General features: G+C 37.0%; 3 protein-coding genes across 12 annotated transcripts in view; 2 read left to right on the top strand and 1 right to left on the bottom strand.

The window, feature by feature from the left end:
* The window catches only part of LOC107263780, a 9,337-nt gene extending 1,854 nt beyond the window's left edge, over positions 1-7,483 (top strand). The window contains exons 2-4 of the mRNA XM_015731343.2: positions 1,781-1,946; positions 3,756-4,015; positions 4,101-7,483. Coding sequence (XP_015586829.1) covers positions 1,782-1,946; positions 3,756-4,015; positions 4,101-4,200 — 525 coding nt within the window. The 5' untranslated portion in view covers position 1,781 and the 3' untranslated portion in view covers positions 4,201-7,483. The remainder of the gene's footprint in view (positions 1-1,780; positions 1,947-3,755; positions 4,016-4,100) is intronic.
* A 1,423-nt stretch (positions 7,484-8,906) lies between these two features.
* Positions 8,907-13,728, top strand: LOC107263764 (mortality factor 4-like protein 1). 2 transcript variants are annotated; one of them, XM_025080932.1, is made up of 7 exons: positions 8,907-9,468; positions 9,553-9,676; positions 12,045-12,162; positions 12,253-12,561; positions 12,623-12,841; positions 12,954-13,126; positions 13,213-13,419. In XM_025080932.1, the coding sequence occupies exons 2-7, from the start codon at positions 9,670-9,672 to the stop codon at positions 13,380-13,382; spliced, it is 996 nt and encodes a 331-aa protein (XP_024936700.1). In that variant the 5' UTR covers positions 8,907-9,468; positions 9,553-9,669; the 3' UTR covers positions 13,383-13,419. The 2 variants fall into 2 exon arrangements, with proteins under 2 accessions (XP_024936700.1, XP_015586804.1); XM_015731318.2 differs by lacking the exons at positions 8,907-9,468; positions 9,553-9,676 and adding an exon at positions 11,771-11,983 and having other exon boundaries at positions 13,213-13,728.
* On the bottom strand, positions 9,491-16,323 carry LOC107263785 (cytochrome c oxidase assembly protein COX16 homolog, mitochondrial). Of its 9 annotated transcripts, none has more exons than XM_025080947.1 (6): positions 16,117-16,323; positions 15,500-15,620; positions 15,061-15,184; positions 10,632-10,752; positions 10,446-10,563; positions 9,491-10,332 (listed from the first exon to the last, which is right to left on the bottom strand). In XM_025080947.1, the coding sequence occupies exons 4-6, from the start codon at positions 10,736-10,738 to the stop codon at positions 10,243-10,245; spliced, it is 315 nt and encodes a 104-aa protein (XP_024936715.1). In that variant the 5' UTR covers positions 10,739-10,752; positions 15,061-15,184; positions 15,500-15,620; positions 16,117-16,323; the 3' UTR covers positions 9,491-10,242. The 9 variants fall into 9 exon arrangements, with proteins under 9 accessions (XP_024936715.1, XP_024936716.1, XP_024936719.1 ...); XM_025080948.1 differs by lacking the exon at positions 16,117-16,323 and adding an exon at positions 15,852-16,004; XM_025080951.1 differs by lacking the exon at positions 15,061-15,184.
* Positions 16,324-16,580: the final 257 nt, after the last annotated feature.

Below are 16,580 nucleotides of genomic sequence, written 5' to 3'. Positions count from 1 at the left end.
AAAAAAAAACCCCCCCCCCCCCCCACTCTCCATAAATAACGTCTGTTTCCATGAAAATCAAAGCATCATCCAACATGCGCCCCATACAATACAAAGCAATATATCACAGAAACCCTTCGTCCATGAACCAGTCTTAAGGGCTGTTTCCAAGGTAAAAAAGAAAAACGTCGCGGCCCTTCGCGACCCAGAAAATATTCGAAATGAAAACAGCAACCCTATTGGTTAATCGATCCGAATACAATCTACAACCCGAGCCCTGCAGGTTCGAGAAAGTCGGCGCCAAGGGTGCTTTTAAGGGGGAGGGCTCTGGGTTAGCCTAGGAAATGTGGTTGAAAATGGAGCTAGAGGCTCGTGCAGCCACGACACCAGGAACCAGGTCACTGTCCCACTTTACGCTTTTCCAAGCAATAAATGTTACCCTCCCCGGCCCACGTAGCCGCCATCTACACATCTAACTACCCTAACCAGCCAGCTATGCACCTGGTGCATGGTAACGTCAAATTTCAGCCCTGTATTTAAAAATTTGTCTCCAGCTTCTCGTTCGAGTCAGATGCGCCAGGATACACAGTACATTCCGTAGAATGACTTTTCCCAGGGGTAGTTTTTTTGCACATCGCGCAGGTGCATGCAAAATGCACCTGCGAGAGGGTTCGATTTTTCTTAGCTGAAAGCTTAAAGTTGAATTTACAAGGAATGGCCATAAGCACAAGTGCCTGTAAAGCTACCCTTATCAGCAGCCACCCTTTCGCGATACACGATACGGGGCTACTGGCGGGGTTGTAGTACTCTCTTCTAGGGGTGCAGCTGCACCGCGAGCCAAGCGCAACTGTTCGATACGAAGGTGCAACGGCCGTCGGCCCCGAGAGCATATCTAGGCCACCACCCCTAGCGAACCAACAACTCCTACCCCTCGACAGTGCACAATAGACCGATCCACGTGTCGTGTATAAAACAACCCCCCGTCGTCCTGATTCTTGAATCATGACACCAGGGAGCGCCAAGGGATTTACACGCGGAAAATAGCCTCTTCCTACGACACCCTGATTGCACCCTAAAAGTCGTCCAACGAATTTCACAATTTTTCTCGAAATTAAAATTTTTCCATAAACCGCTTCACCTAGCCCAACCCTACTGCTGCGTAGAATAGTACCTGTGTCCGAGGGACACCACAAGGGTTGGAAAAAAGAAAATAGATAAATTTATCATGGGGGTGCTTTATACGCATCTGCTTAGATACGTGGAAGGGTAGTCTCAAGGCCCCTACGTTCTCAAAGCAACTGCGCATCCATGGTCAGGCCTCTGTCAGGGCGGTTCAGGGTAGTAAACAAACCCAAGGGGTGACTCATTTTTACTACGCAATGGCTCGCAACTACGCATATCGGTTTGCCGTTAAATATAATATTTTAAAACGGTCGCAAAGACACCCCTCAAATCTTGATAGCTCAGCACGCATAGTCCATACACGATACCATACCAGATACAACATAACGTACCTATAGATACGACTGTTATATGCATATGCACACGTGCTATATATCAACACTGTACAGTCATAGCAAAAGTCACAGTCAGACACGTTTTAAGATCACGAAGAAGGACAGAAATCCGACACGCCATCCAGAGCTGCGTTCTACTTCTTCGTATCGAGCGTGGGTCCCCTGGGAACTTTAATCCCCTTGAAATAAAGTGAAATATACAAAAAGCGCGTGAGCCGCCCCTGGGCACTGATTTTCATGTGGTACAGGGACAAGTAAAAATTGGTGTTTCTCAATATTCGCAGAATGATCACGGCGCTGCCGGTACCTTCGGTGAAGGTCTTCCACAAAACTTATTACCAAGAGAAAGGTACGAGAATTGGAAACAGCCAGCCGGGAAGCCCATTGGCCGACAGCGAAGCTGTCCTCGCCTTGGACAAGGAACCACCGGAATATTATTTTTGCGGCAAGGTAAGCGTTATCGACGAAGCAAGAAACTACGCGGTATCTATTTATTATTTGATTACGTGTAACATCCCCATTCTAGCACCCTTAGTCTCGTATCCTAGATACGTATCTATAGAGGGATACTAGATAAATCAACAAATTCGATCCGCTTCCAAAAATAGAGCCAGTCGACGCTTTCAATTCTACTTATTTCTAGACATTTCGATTAGTGTGTACATTCCGATTGGCACTCAGCCTGCTTTTTTCTCCTTAATTATTAATCGCACCCTTTCACGCAAACCTTTTAATTACATTACCAGCCCATTCAGGACCAGACTCTAAAGGCTTTGATATTTCTTAAACAGTACCTACCAGTAATGTACTCGATTGTTTTTATACAATCAATAACTAGAGGAAAGGTGTCTGAGACGTTATAGGGAATAACAGGGGAATATTTATGCCCTCTCAGACAGCTTTCCCCTATATATAAAAATTAGCAACAATTATGTACCAAGAATATAAAATCACTTGCTACATCTGTATATTAACCCTTTGGCAACGTGAATACGTATATGTATTTGCTTGCCTCGAAAGATTAATTAACAATTGATCAGACATATTTTAATCCAGAAATCGAATACAGCTAAGCGCATCGCGTGAGTCCTCAACATTCAGGGCCGCACGAACTAAAGCAATACGTATACAAACATCCACGTGAATTTTGTTTCACGATGATTTCACGACGCGTTCAGTACGTACGAGTAACGCTTTGAGATTTTTACAAATTTTCTTTTCACTTTGGCATTTTCTTCTTTTTACACTCCTCTCATATACTCTACAATGGATAATAGGAAATTCCATAGTCGCAAGGATATGCCGTGGCATGTCGACCTTGTTTCAAAGGTTAAGGTCATCTTGAATGAGAATGGGAAATGCAATAGAAGGAGTTGAAGGTTCATAAAACCACCCTCCCCGTCAGTCACTTCAACCCCTTCGTAGTACCGATCTTCACGCTCGTTACAAAATCGATAACAATTATTGAACGATAATTGATCCAACATACGTCATACATATACAAAACAACACGTGCGTTACCACCGAATGAATTTTCACACGAGAAAAAGATTTGAGCTGTTTGAACCCTTTTTCATAATGGCGAAGAAAAAAAAAATGTTCACGATAACACTGTGACAATAGATAACAGAATTGATTAATAGTAATTGCGGACATTACCGGATATTACCATTACACGTACAACATTCGAAATTACGTAGGTGTCTATATATACGAAACACATTAGAAAAAAGAGTGACGACAACAGCCAGCGGTAAAAAGCCGAAAGCGTGGGTGGATATGGCAGAACGAGAAGTGACGTCACGAACAAGATATCCCGTGGGCGTAAGGTGTTCGAAGAATATATATATATATCTACACGGCACACCCTACACGGATAGTACGCAGAATCATTAAGAAAGGAACGGAAGTACCTTTTTACATAATAATATAATTTCCATTACTTTTCGAAAAAATTTACGAAGTTACAAGATTTACACCCACGCGTGCATTATGAATCTATATTAATGTAATTTCTATTTAATTCTATTTTCTAAGGGATGAGATCGATACGAGCCCAGCATCCTGCTCTCGATAATTGAATTCACCGCCAAAACATTAGTCTCTCTGGTACACTAGCCTATACGGATACACCCAGTGCACGTTGACTCCCTGAGCAGATAACATGACGTTTCCATCAACGTGAAATTTGACTTGACTCGAAACAAGTGCACGTGCACCTAATTATTTTAATTGGCAAATTCATTTATCGCATCGCAGGTAAACTCGCTCCACGTGGTAGTCGGGTCCCTACTCCTGGGCGCTGTGGTCCTCGTCGTGGGTCTGGTGCAGCTGGCGCCCGGAGCTGAGGCTGCCCAAAATTCCGCAGCGCTCATAGCCGCCGGATGTGGACTCCTGGTGGTCGGGGTACTTCTGGCGCCACTGAGGGCGCTCTGCATCAGGAAACAGAAGGCTGCACAAAAGGACGGTACTCATCAGCGAAGTGTGACCAGCATAGACATGCTACTAGCTCAGCACAGGTTATTAGAAGATCAAATAATAATATAGACCTCAAAGTCATGTCCTCGTAAGATGATCAACCGGTACCACCTTTCAATTCAACAGAGACTTCACCGTCCTGACACCGGATGAACTCGAGGATCTGGTTGGTCGATCCACGGCTGCCCTGGAGAGCAAGATCCGCAAGCAAGGTCACAGCACCTAGGCCCAGCTGAGCTCGAAGGATTCCTCCAGGAGTAGTCTACCCACGTCCCCGAAGTCGCCATCCACCTCGTCCTCGCAACAGTCGCCCAGGGCGAGCTCGATCCTTTACACCCATCGATACGACTCCAGGAAGCACAGTCTTGTCTAGCTGGTCGTTTAGGATTTTTCAATCTCAAAACCTGAAACATCAAACGGACCCTGGTTGTTCTCTGGATTTTTTTTACCCGCCCATCATAAGGCCCCCACCAAGGTCGCGCGGACTCTCGCCCACGGGGATACATCCAGGGTCCCATCGTTACGCAAGGACACTCTTTCGGGTCACCTGCCGAAGGCTGATTTCATGATCATCTTTATTGGATGCATGGTCGAACTGTATTCGGGGATTAAGGATTTTCGTTTTATCTTATAGTGGGGTTAGCTTTTCCTAGGATCACGGGATTCCTACGAGTTCATATATGTGACGCAAGGATCGCGCGTGGACTTTGCGAATTTTTCGCTGTTCCTTCGACCAATATGCGTTGCAGGCGTATCCTTGCTAATTCTTATATGCGTAAACTGTGTTCTGAGGGAAGACGAAGAAAGAAAAAAAAAAAAAAGTGACAATGAAGAGCGACGCGCGGGAAGATCGTAAAGTTGATAAAGAATAATGGCGTAGATAAAAAAAATGAAGTTTTCACATTTTGACATTTTCCGAGGAATTTCTCAAAAATCAACTTTCGCTATCGACACACGTGTACCCAGTAAACACATAATACGTTGCGTGTAATAGTTATATCCTGATACGTGTATGACGTAATGTCAGAGTAAAAGTTTGAAAAATGGTTTTTTAATATATTTATTACATTTACGTATTTTGTGTCTTCTGGGTATATACGACATATATGCATCTATATATATACATATACATAGTGATATCAATACGCATACCATACATGAGACGTAATATGGTCATGGCGACGATATTTGAGATATTTCGAATGAGATAGGAGAGAATTAGAAAAAAAAACGATAAAAATAAAAAAGTGTCGGGCTCGTAAAAAAAAAATGATTAAAAACGTGAAAAATTTAGCTGCCAAAAAAGCCCAACGGGATTTCGCGTGTGCGATGTAATTCGCGCAAATCGCATATACGCGAGAATAATAATAATAATAACCGACGTCGTTGCATCCTAGCGCGGCCGAGAAACATTATGAAAGTATTATTAACGGAGGGTCGAGAAATTGTTATTAAAAGAAGAAAATCATTCCAATCCATAGGTTCTCCCAATTATACATACAATTTACGCACGTGCGTGTCCACGATACTTAAAATACGGAGCCACCCGACAGACACGCCTGAATTATTATTGTTAATGCGAAAAGGACAAAATTGACTCCGTATAAAAAATTGTGTGTTCTTCGATCGTAAGACGCGACGATATACGCGATCCACGCACCTACCATCTTTGCTTTGCTCAAGTAACAATATGATTTTTTTTTTAAGAAAACGAAAAAAAATAAATAAAAAGCTTAGGGAACGTAGACAGGGCTTAACGGTATGAAGGGTTCGGTAAAGTGATAAAAATTACTTTTTTTTTTTTCTTTTTTTTTTGGAAACTCTCCGACAGACAATTAACACAGATGACAACAACGTAGATTTTTTTTAAGAATAATAAAAAAAATAAGATAGAAAATAAAGATTTATCGGAAGAAACATACGTCGCGCTATAATAGGTTGGTGTCGGTGTAAATGATAGTAGTGATAAGAATAACAATAATGCTACCAAGAATGATAAAAAAAAATCCAAGCATAGAAACATACAAAATCGCATCGGCTTTTCAGCCGCTGCTTCACGTAATGAAATATAAACGAAGGAAAACGAGTAAAAGATTAATGTCTTATTACGTACACAGTAGCCATATAATTCATAGCATTTAGGGAATCGCGTAGATTCTTGCGTGGATCGCGAGAGTAAATTTAGAAGAAGAAAAAAGATTAAATGAGGGAAAATGCAAACCTGACAATGTCTATGGACAAGGTATTGGTTACGCAGTTTATGAAGTTTAACGTGTTTTTTCGTAATTGGTCACCTTGTATATTGCATACAGCCCCATCTCTGATCCTGTGGTTCTATGACGTGTGCTATATGGCATTTTAGAGTCGACTATGGTCTCTGCATATCAATCGACTCTAAGTGAGTGAAATGTCCGAGATTGGTTGTAAATGAAAAAAAAAATTTTTTAATTCCTAAAAAAATTGTTAAATCTCATCACGTCTATGAAGAGTGATTGGTCTCGAGTGTTTTCGAAAAAAGTGACTCTAGTACTATCTTGTCATTTGGCTTCGATCGGATCGAAATATATTTTTTTTAATTGTAAAAAAAAAATAGACAAAAATTCAGATACTCGAAAATTCCATTCGCACACGATTCTTGTCAGGTCATTATCGTGAATTCAGTATATCGGAAAGTGACGTTGATCGACCAGAGATAAATATTCAAAAATATTCACGTAATAGGATAAAAGGATAAAACATAAGTCAAATTTGATTTATTTAGTAAAAAGCTCTATTTAGCATGTAAGCACTGTAAATAGTGTATGCCCGATTGAGCACTGATGAATTCGACGTGGCTTTAAGTAAATGAGTGAAATTAAAGCGGAGGAAAATGGAAAAAGAAAATAGAGGAAACTGGATAAGGGTCAGAAGGTGGGGGGGGGGACTGATTGGAGGGAGAAAAAAGCAAAAATTATGAAAACAAAGAGAACATAAAAGTGAGTAAGTAAATAAAATAATGTAATATTAAGCTATTCAACGCGCACACGTAACTTCTAAGAATGGAATTCGCGTTGCGATTATTAATTTTTGACTTTTAAAATTTTTTCAAAAAAAATTTGTATCCTGGTTTTTTCCCTCTTTTTTTTCAACTCGAAATCGATCCTTATTATTTTTTATTTCTCTATCTCTCCTTGTCCCATAGCACTAATAAAATCGAAAATCACGACGCGAATTCGTGACCTGTAAATATTTAACATTTGAGAATTTCTACGACGAAATACGGATTATATGTATAACTAACGCGCGTTAAGGTCAGGGGAAGGAAAATGGGTACTACGTCACTGGCCCGTAAGAAAATTATGTATAACATATGAATACTGTATGACAACGGAAAGCATACGTGAATCTGTAAAAAGTAGCGAGGGGTTATATTCTTGTTTATCTTTTCTTTCGGATAGAACATATATTCGCTTGGGTGAAGCATTGTGATGATAAACGATAAATTTTACGGTAAACGAAGAAATATAGGGGAAAAAAAGATAAAAAAGGGAAAATATAAAATAAAAGTAAAAAATAAAGGAATCGTCTAAATCGACCATTTTCCATATTCAAAAATGAAGACGACAAAGTTTTATCAAAATAGAAATGTACTTCCGTATGTTAAAACAAATTTTTTTAATACGAATATACAGAAAATGGAAGATTTGGATGTAGCGTGTGACGTTATTGCAATTTTCGTTCGATTAGGTTAACGATTGTTAAAAAAAAAGTGATGAAACAAGGAATTGACGTTTCGAAATTCGGTGTTACATTTAAAATTTCTCTAAATGACTTATTCTAATGTGTTTTAAAAATCAATGGACATATATCGATATATGTATCGTAATTGATTTCGAAGTGGATTTTCAAAATTAACGAAGCGATTAAAAAAAATACGAAAGTAACGATAAAATTGGAATTTGTCGACAAATGAATGCAAGAGCGAAGGAGTAAAGTTACAAAATGAAAAAATTAGGAAATAAAGTACATCGATACGTGTATACATGTACCTATGCATATAGGCATTTACAAGTGTCGAAGATACTGCGACTAAAATAATTTTATTATTACACATTGTAAGTAAATAATGCTCGATCCTTGCAAAATAATACCCGGAGTATTTTGTCGTGTACTATTATTATGAAATTCTGTACTAATATTAATAAAATTCGTAAACCGCTTAAGAATTAAGTTGTCCGTATATTTTGTAAGGCAAAGGCTATGGATAGTAAATTAATAAATATTAATTAATACTACACGAATTGGATACTGATTGTGAATAATAATTTCCTCATTACATGTAGCAATTATTAATTTCTTCCTTTAAGGTATTACTACGGTAAACTCAAAACCGCGTAATCGAGCTGAAATTTGTTTTACGTCTAATCTGCATAGCAGTACATCTCTCTACAAATTTTTAACACGATTCACTCATCAGTTTCCGAGTATTTCCGAGTTAAAGTCAGGACTCGTAACACGTATTCCCTATACCTGGCCAATAAAACGCGCATGGTTTTTTTTATTGCATTTGACTCGTCCGCGTAATTCCGATGAAAAACTAGTATGTGGCAAAGGAAAAAATTAGGAACTTTTTAGATTTTTAGTCAGAACTTTTTACTCATAGGATTTATTGCTAGACATGAAAGAAGTTCGATATTTATTACGAAATCTCTCGTACGACGGCTAGACAAAAGAGCGTCACGGCAACATTGCGTTTGAGACTGTATTCGGTGTATATACGTATACACTGCTACATCCAATGTACATTAGCGTGCGCCTATCGATGCAGGGATGGGCGTGCGTGAGTGAACTGTACCAGTTCAAAAGTTGACGTTGGATTGTTCAAATCTTACATTGAAACTTTTGTTTTCTTTTCGGTCCGTAGTAATACCTTAATATAATAATACATGTACAGATTTAATTTGCTGCATATCGAAAATATCTCGAAAGTATCGTTGCAGCCTTTCCACGATACCGATTGGTCATCGCTGTCGTCATTCAATGCTCGTGGATATGCTGATTGGCTTGCACGTTCGGCATTCAGTCAATTTGACAGATTGCGGTTATATTTGAAATATAAAGGTACGAAATGATTCTTTAATCGTTAATGGGAATTTGACTCGATGTGCGAGTAATAGGCCTCTGACTTTCAATAAAGAATGTGTGAAATTAATTATTAAAAAATAAAAGATAAGCGCATCGTTTTGCAAAATAAAAGCCTCGCGCCACTGATTCTGTCAAGTGAAAATGACAGTGAGCAAATTTTTGGTGTGTTCGCGTTAGTATAGAACTACTTTTTGATAATAAAAAAAAATTGTGAAAAATTGTCGGAAATGCCAGAAACATAATAGCCTGACAAATGTTTGGCGTTCGCATATACGCAACTCCACTTTCTGTTACTTTGCTGTTTATATCTCTGTCCGTATGGCTTTGTATTTGTCGTTGGATCTTTCGCTACGACATGAGAGACCAGGAGGTACGTCAATTATTAGTCTAAATCAAGTATAGGTATCGAATTTTATTTTTATAAAGCTATTACACCTAATACATTATTTCATAGATTGTCTATTGGCTGGTGGTGTATTTTATTGTAATCACTATACTAAATATGATATTTCTTGGACATCTACAATTCATATATGACTATCCACCTGGAATGAGGAATTGAATTATTTACATGACAGGTAGTGTGATTTCTATTATATACAATTTAATTTAGATTCAAACAATTCCTGCTAACTCGTGAAATAATTAAGTGACGTTGAAGTATTGTATGACACCTACGATTTATTTTAATTTTAGCCGTCTTTGATGTTTTTAATATCCCGCAAGTACTTGCGGTACCATCTCTGAGGGTACTACTGAACTGTCTAGATAAATGTTGAGTACTAGAAGCAGCTATTATGGATAACTATAGCAACAGCCAATGTACGTGGTCTCCGCCCTTAATAGCCCATGGTAAAGGACAGTATAATATATTAGTATCTAACCGCAGACTTTTATCAAATAAATTATCCCACAGGCACTGCTCATTGGTGCTATTTGTTTTCCAGCCATTTTTAATTGTAATAACCACGCCTATTTCCCCTTGCTAACTAGATAATTAATAGCATCATGTGGCCTGTTTTCCTGATACAATTTCTCAGTAGTATCAAATATTAGAGTGCACCTCTTGCTTTATGTTGAAAGCGTATTCTTTACGTCATACTGTACAATTTTAATACGAGTATCATGTAATAAGAGAAATATTTTATTCCTGGTTCTTACGCTCTTGCACCCTTTGATAATTTCCTTCCCAAGGTCTTGGACCTCGTACATTTTCCCAATTCTCAATATCCACCTAGAAATATAATTCTAATTATTATCCGTTTACAGTGTACAAATTGTACCAAAACTGTGAAACAAATAATTCATAATACAGGCATTGAATATTTTAATAATCCTATAACTTACATTCTGGACTTTCTCAAACTCCGATTCTAATGTAACCTCCTCACGTTTTTTAATATTTATACCATGCTTACTAGCCTCGTCACGAACACTGTAGCCTTCAACATTGCTATACTTGTACCTATCAAGAATTGATAAAATATAGTAATTAATATAATTAACACATAATACAGTGTGCAAGATACATACTTCAATTCAGTAAATTCTCTAAGTCCAAAAGATCCACCCAATATCAATACCATAAAAGGAACTCCTAATTTTACTAACTTCTTTTGAAAAAATTTTGGTATGTACATTGTGAAGAATGAATCTGTGAAAGTAAATATTAATATTACCTATGGATTGAAGCAATAAAAGAAAAATAATTGATTTAAAATATATTAAACTTTTCCTCCACTTATGAACCTAATATTTAAAATTGTCGAAAATGCCAGTAAGCAGAAAAAAATATAACCTAAATTCGTATATCTTTAAAAACCTTGCCAAGTGTCTAAATGAACGTGACATGCGTCAATATATAATTTATTAGTTAAATAAACAATAATCCTATTACTTGTTAAATTTTACACTGACCAACATTCGTAATTAGCCAAATACTTAGAATTATATTAATTCGTATTGGAAAATATTCCGGTTATCATAACCTGCAAATCACAAAAATATATCTTGTATCATGAAGACTAGAGAGTAAAACTGCAGTATACGACTCCAAACTGAAGTTGGCTGTTAGTCACTTAGGTTTTTTTCACATAACGTCATCTGTCGGATATAATGTGAATCGCATGGAATGATCACGCCGGTGATTACCTCAATAGGAGGTTCCTCACCTAGTTTGAACAAATCTACGAACCGTATCACCATTGCAACCGATCACACACAATCCAATTTAAGCAAAAGAAATAATAGCACACTTGTGTCACATGCTTTGCGAGCTACTAACGAAAATACATGCTTCTACATGTTTTATGCAAGCAGACGACATATTGTAGTAAAAAATCTCAAAGCAGTAGGTGAAATTTAATGCTCAATGTACAATCACAAGCTTGCACTTGTACATACTTATATTTTAAAATAATATGACGCATAAATTAATTATACACATTTTTAATATAAAAATATGTAATAATATCTTCATATCAAAATACATGTATACATAATAGGTGGAAACCCGTGTTGTCGCGCAACTCCATACACTTAATGAAGGTAAACTAACTTATTTCTTCGTATTTTCATACGACTAGCTCACATAAAAAGGCAGAAAATGTATTGTCACAACTAAGATTCCGCTGCTCGGTTCTCGCTTCCCGCTACTTTCGGTCTGAATGAGCCCTAAAGCCGTGGTGCCGAATATTAGGAAAGTCACTTTGTCCATGCATGTAGTATTTCGAATAGAGCGCACTGCTCTTATGCGATTGAAAATATGATGGCGGCGCGTCATCTGTTCTAACCTCATTTTAACAGAATATCTCTTTTTACTTTAAATTGAAAACAATAAGATTTCATTCAGTGAAAAATGCCCCCAAAGTGTAAATTTCAAGAAGGTAGACAAATTTTGCTAACTAAATTCATAACATTTTGTTTAACTAATTCAATATTTCTTAGGTGAAAAGGTTTTATGTTTCCACGGCCCGCTTATATACGAAGCAAAATGCTTAAAATCATCAGTTACCAGAGAAAAGCAGATTAAATATCTCATTCATTATGCTGGATGGAACAAGAAGTGAGTTTTACATATTTAAAAAATGTCAACTCTATGTTGAGTTAGAAATTCAATATTCATATAATTAATTTTTCCATGTTTTCATAATAGCTGGGATGAATGGGTACCTGAGAGTCGTGTTCTTAAATACAATGAGGGAAATGTACAAAAACAAAAAGAGGTACAACGTGCTCATGCAGCACAGCAAATGTCACAAAAGGGTAAAAAGGGAAGCAGCAGTGCAAAGGGACAAGTGCGAAGGAGTGAATCTGGCAAAGATAAAGATTCTGAAAGTAGAGGTAGTACACCAGTTCCTGGGAGTGATAAAATAGTTGGTCGTGGAAATAAAAATGGTGGAGGTTCTGTCACACCATCATCATCACACGATTCCTCTTCGGATGCTCCTCGCAAGAAACGAAGGTAACGTTAATGACATGCCTAGCTTTTTCAATTCATACATATACTTTAATTTATCATGCAGCCGCATAGATCCATCAGTGGAAACGGAAGAACAATTTGTCACAAAGGTAGAAGTTAAGGTTAAAATGCCTGATGAGCTGAAACCTTGGCTAGTTGACGACTGGGATGCAATTAGTAGACAACGGAAATTGGTTATTTTACCAGCAAGACACACAGTCGATCAAATTCTGGATGATTATGTAAAATTCAAAACTTCAAGCAAAACAAACAATCCTAACAAGTATGCGAACAAAAATTATGTTACTATATTAAAGAAATTTTTACTTTTCCCATAATATATATTTACTTGAACATATAATACATCAATATAGCAAACATTTTTTTAATTTCAGAGAAAGTGCTGTTCTAGAAGTAACAAAGGGTATTAGAGAGTATTTTAATGTAATGCTGGGTACCCAATTACTTTATCGATGGGAGAGACAGCAGTATGGAGAAATCATGGCAGAAAAAGCTGGTACTCCGCTGAGTCAAATATATGGAGCTTTCCATTTACTCAGACTATTTGGTAAGCCAATAATATTTGAAAATCCTTTAAGAATATTATATTTGGTGTCATAGTCTAACTCCGCATTTATCCATTTATTTTTATAGTAAAACTCGGCAGTATGTTGTCTTACACACCATTGGACGAAAGAAGTATCCAATTACTGTTAGCTCACATTCATGATTTTCTACGATATCTACACAAGAACAGCAGTGATTTATTCAGCCTCCAAGATTACGGGGCAGCACCTCCAGAATATCATCGAAAATGTAGTTAACTTCAATAAAATTCACTCATCAAACTGTTTAAACGTATATAGGGAGATTTACCCAAAATCTACCCATATGAAGATCAATTTGATTTTCTAGATAGAAACTTGATTCTAAAGTGAACAAGACTCTCAGAACTCGTAAAGGATTTGACATCGAAAATTTTTATAATTTTAAGGATATCACTCAACTAAGTTCTACATATTTAATTTCCAGAAGTATCGTGAATACTGTGAACCAATACAAATGTTTCTACGTCGAGTCATTGATTCGGATTAATAAAAGCAGAAAAAATGTTAAGACCCATTTTAAATAATTCACGATACGATCCTGTTTCCATAAAAGATTAATTATAAACAGTTATAAAACTTAATTATATTCTCATCTCAAAATGTCTTCATATACGATATAACGTCCAACGGCCCAGAAACCGATACTATTAATAACTCTTTCGTAAATCCATGGAATTCGATGATCCCGTCACAGTAAACAAGCGAAAACTTATTGACTTGTTTTATTACGTTCATAATTACCATTGCGACTACGTTACCATTTCTCTCATTTCCCGTTTGACGCAATTTTCATTTGGTCACAAAAACGACAGTCACTTTTGTCTTCAATTCCCTTGTGCCTTTAAGCTGACATTATTTTTCTACCAAATATCATTGTGTCAGAAGGACACGTGCGCCGTATCTCATAACACTGATTGCATTAGGTAATTCATCAACATATTTCAAGTATGAGACACACTTTAAACGAAGATAATATAACAAAAAGAAATCCAAAAATTTTTAACAAAAAGTACATGGAATATTATTTGCTCTGTTTAATGAAAAAAAAAGATCTTTTGTACGAAATAGTAGAAAACAGTCGATCCATTAATTATAATCAGATATTAATTTATTTTTAATAACAAAAATATTCAACGAACGCATGTGCCACAGAATGTTCCGTCAGGTGTCGCCATCTCTCAGTAGTACGCGAAGCTCAATATCTTTTTAAATAGATCATTTGAATACAGCAATGGTATCTATTTAAATCGTATCGCAGGAAGCTTTCACCTAGTTTACATAGCTTCCTATAAGCCAGAGTAAGTCAACATGAATGTACATTCGTAAACGTACTAAGCTATACGGATGTAAATATACATATATGCGGATATATATAGAACGTATCTGGTGTTTACTTTTCTCTCTTTCGCTCTTATTTACTCAAATGTGAGAAGCCTCAGTTGATTTAAAAACGGCCAGGCAGGAATAGAGGCAAAAAAAAAATTTTTTGAATAGCAAAATTATTAAAAATTCAAGTTCAAAGTCACTACAAAACGTGTAATTTATTGTTTTCTCTTTTTTCTCATTTACGTTATACGATCAGCTTCAATAACGTTATGTATTTAGAGAAATTCCTTTTTACGTGAAGAAAAATAAAAAAGTGAGAGTCGTCATCCTGGGGAAAGCACATACCTTTCTCTCTTACTCGACGTTTCATAAAAACATAGCAATATCTGTATAAATATTGTGGAATGCATAACTCAAGACCGCGCGAAACGATAAGAAATATTACCGATGTTATACACATAGGTGTATATGGCCATAATGATTTTTCCACAAATTTGCATTCTCTCATGGTCATTCGTTTAGTTTTATGGAATTAGCAATTTCAGAAAAAAAATCTGTCGATTCTCACGTATGCGGGAAACATGAAGATGACTCAACGACTGGCAAAGGAACTCGTCTCATAAGTGGAAGTAGGGCAGCGACTAACGTCCTTGAGTACATCGGCGCCATTTTCGATAGTATAGAGTCATTATCTGAATCCAATTATATAAACAAATTATACAGTATTGTCACAAATTATACGATATTACGCATGTACGTCAATTCAAAATTTGAGAGAATTTTATATAAAACGATTTGACCTTCTACATTGACTGACACGGTTTAGCAGAAAAATAAATGAGATTGGGATCACTTGTAGCTCTAATAATGAAATTACCGTTTCCTCGAAAAGCAATGGGTTAATCATTTATTTAGAATATCCTTCGCTACGTAATGACGTGTTTCGAATTAAGCTAAAAAGGAAAACGACGGAATATAAGTCAAGGCTATAGCCGGAAGACACTTACCCAGTTTTCCTTATAAGGTTCCGAATTGCCGGCGTAGTATGGGTATAGAATTTGATGGAGGCAGCGTCTTTACTCCGATATTTGGCGTCTCTATACATATTGTGGTAATCGCTCGTACACACTAAAAAAATCAATGCGTTAATACAAATCAGGTAGATTCTGATCCTGGGAAGCTTATCGTTACTTTTCGAATAATGCGATTGATCGACTTGACCGTCCGCCGATAAAACAGCACATTAATTAAGTTCAAGAACATTAAAAAAAGAAACCACGAGATTTATAGGTCAGAAATTATTACTTTGTACGAATTATTAATTGACGATCATTAATTCAATCCAAAAATGAATCGTACCTTAATGACACTCAGTGAAATAATTACTCGCAATTAGTCTTACGATTAAATGCCAGCATTAAAAACAATTAATTATTTTGCCATGCGCTACTGAGTCAACGAAAATGAAAGTGAAAATAAACACAGTGATCTCGAATTCAAATACATAATCTTTAATATTAACTGTATCCAATCGATAGTCACAGAGTTCTAAGTTATAAACTCATTGAAGAATCACAAGTGTCTACCACGATGCGTCACGTCGTATCTTGAAAAACATACATACCAGCAGGAATGTCATCAGAAATCTTTTCAGAAGTATTTCGTTTCACGTTCCAGACACGTTACTCATCTCAGAGAAATGGCGCCGTTATTGGTATTGCAATCGAGTCCCGAAAGTATTTCGCGCGTGAAGAGTCTCGAAACATGAAATTACGTTAGGACCGGCGACAGTCCTTACAAAATAAAAAGAAAAACATGGCAAGAGAAAGAAAAAGAACGAGCAATGTATGAAAAGATAAATGCAGCCTGTTGCTCTCGCGCCATGCCAATCGTCCACCGATTGGCCCTGACATGTATAAGCAGTTCAGCCAAATACGGCATAAAATCCTTCCGAGATTCGTAGAGTAGTTACGAGCTACGTTACCTACGGTCGGTAATGTCGCTATCTATCGTAAGGTACCCTTACAAGACGTTGACCTTTATGGTTCAGGGTCTGCACGCCATGGCCACATACACTTAAAAGAAAAA

The sequence above is a fragment of the Cephus cinctus genome, unplaced genomic scaffold, assembly GCF_000341935.2.
Source record: "Cephus cinctus unplaced genomic scaffold, Ccin1 Ccin1_scaffold0013, whole genome shotgun sequence".
Classification (NCBI taxonomy): domain Eukaryota; kingdom Metazoa; phylum Arthropoda; class Insecta; order Hymenoptera; family Cephidae; genus Cephus; species Cephus cinctus.
Note: the sequence above shows the minus strand (reverse complement) of the source record. Positions and strands in the feature narration are given on the sequence as shown.

What these genes read in the sequence shown, in the direction of transcription:
- LOC107263785 (XM_025080947.1), bottom strand. Translation starts at nt 10,738, where the DNA reads ATGTACATACCAAAATTTTTTCAAAAGAAGTTAGTAAAATTAGGAGTT. An exon ending in AGAGAATTTACTGAATTGAA is followed by an intron (nt 10,564 to 10,631) that starts GTATGTATCTTG and finishes AATTCTTGATAG; the next exon opens with GTACAAGTATAGCAATGTTG. An exon ending in AGTTTGAGAAAGTCCAGAAT is followed by an intron (nt 10,333 to 10,445) that starts GTAAGTTATAGG and finishes TTATATTTCTAG; the next exon opens with GTGGATATTGAGAATTGGGA.
- LOC107263764 (XM_015731318.2), top strand. Translation starts at nt 11,956, where the DNA reads ATGCCCCCAAAGTGTAAATTTCAAGAAG. An exon ending in AAAACAAACAATCCTAACAA is followed by an intron (nt 12,842 to 12,953) that starts GTATGCGAACAA and finishes TTTTAATTTCAG; the next exon opens with AGAAAGTGCTGTTCTAGAAG. An exon ending in CCATTTACTCAGACTATTTG is followed by an intron (nt 13,127 to 13,212) that starts GTAAGCCAATAA and finishes TTATTTTTATAG; the next exon opens with TAAAACTCGGCAGTATGTTG.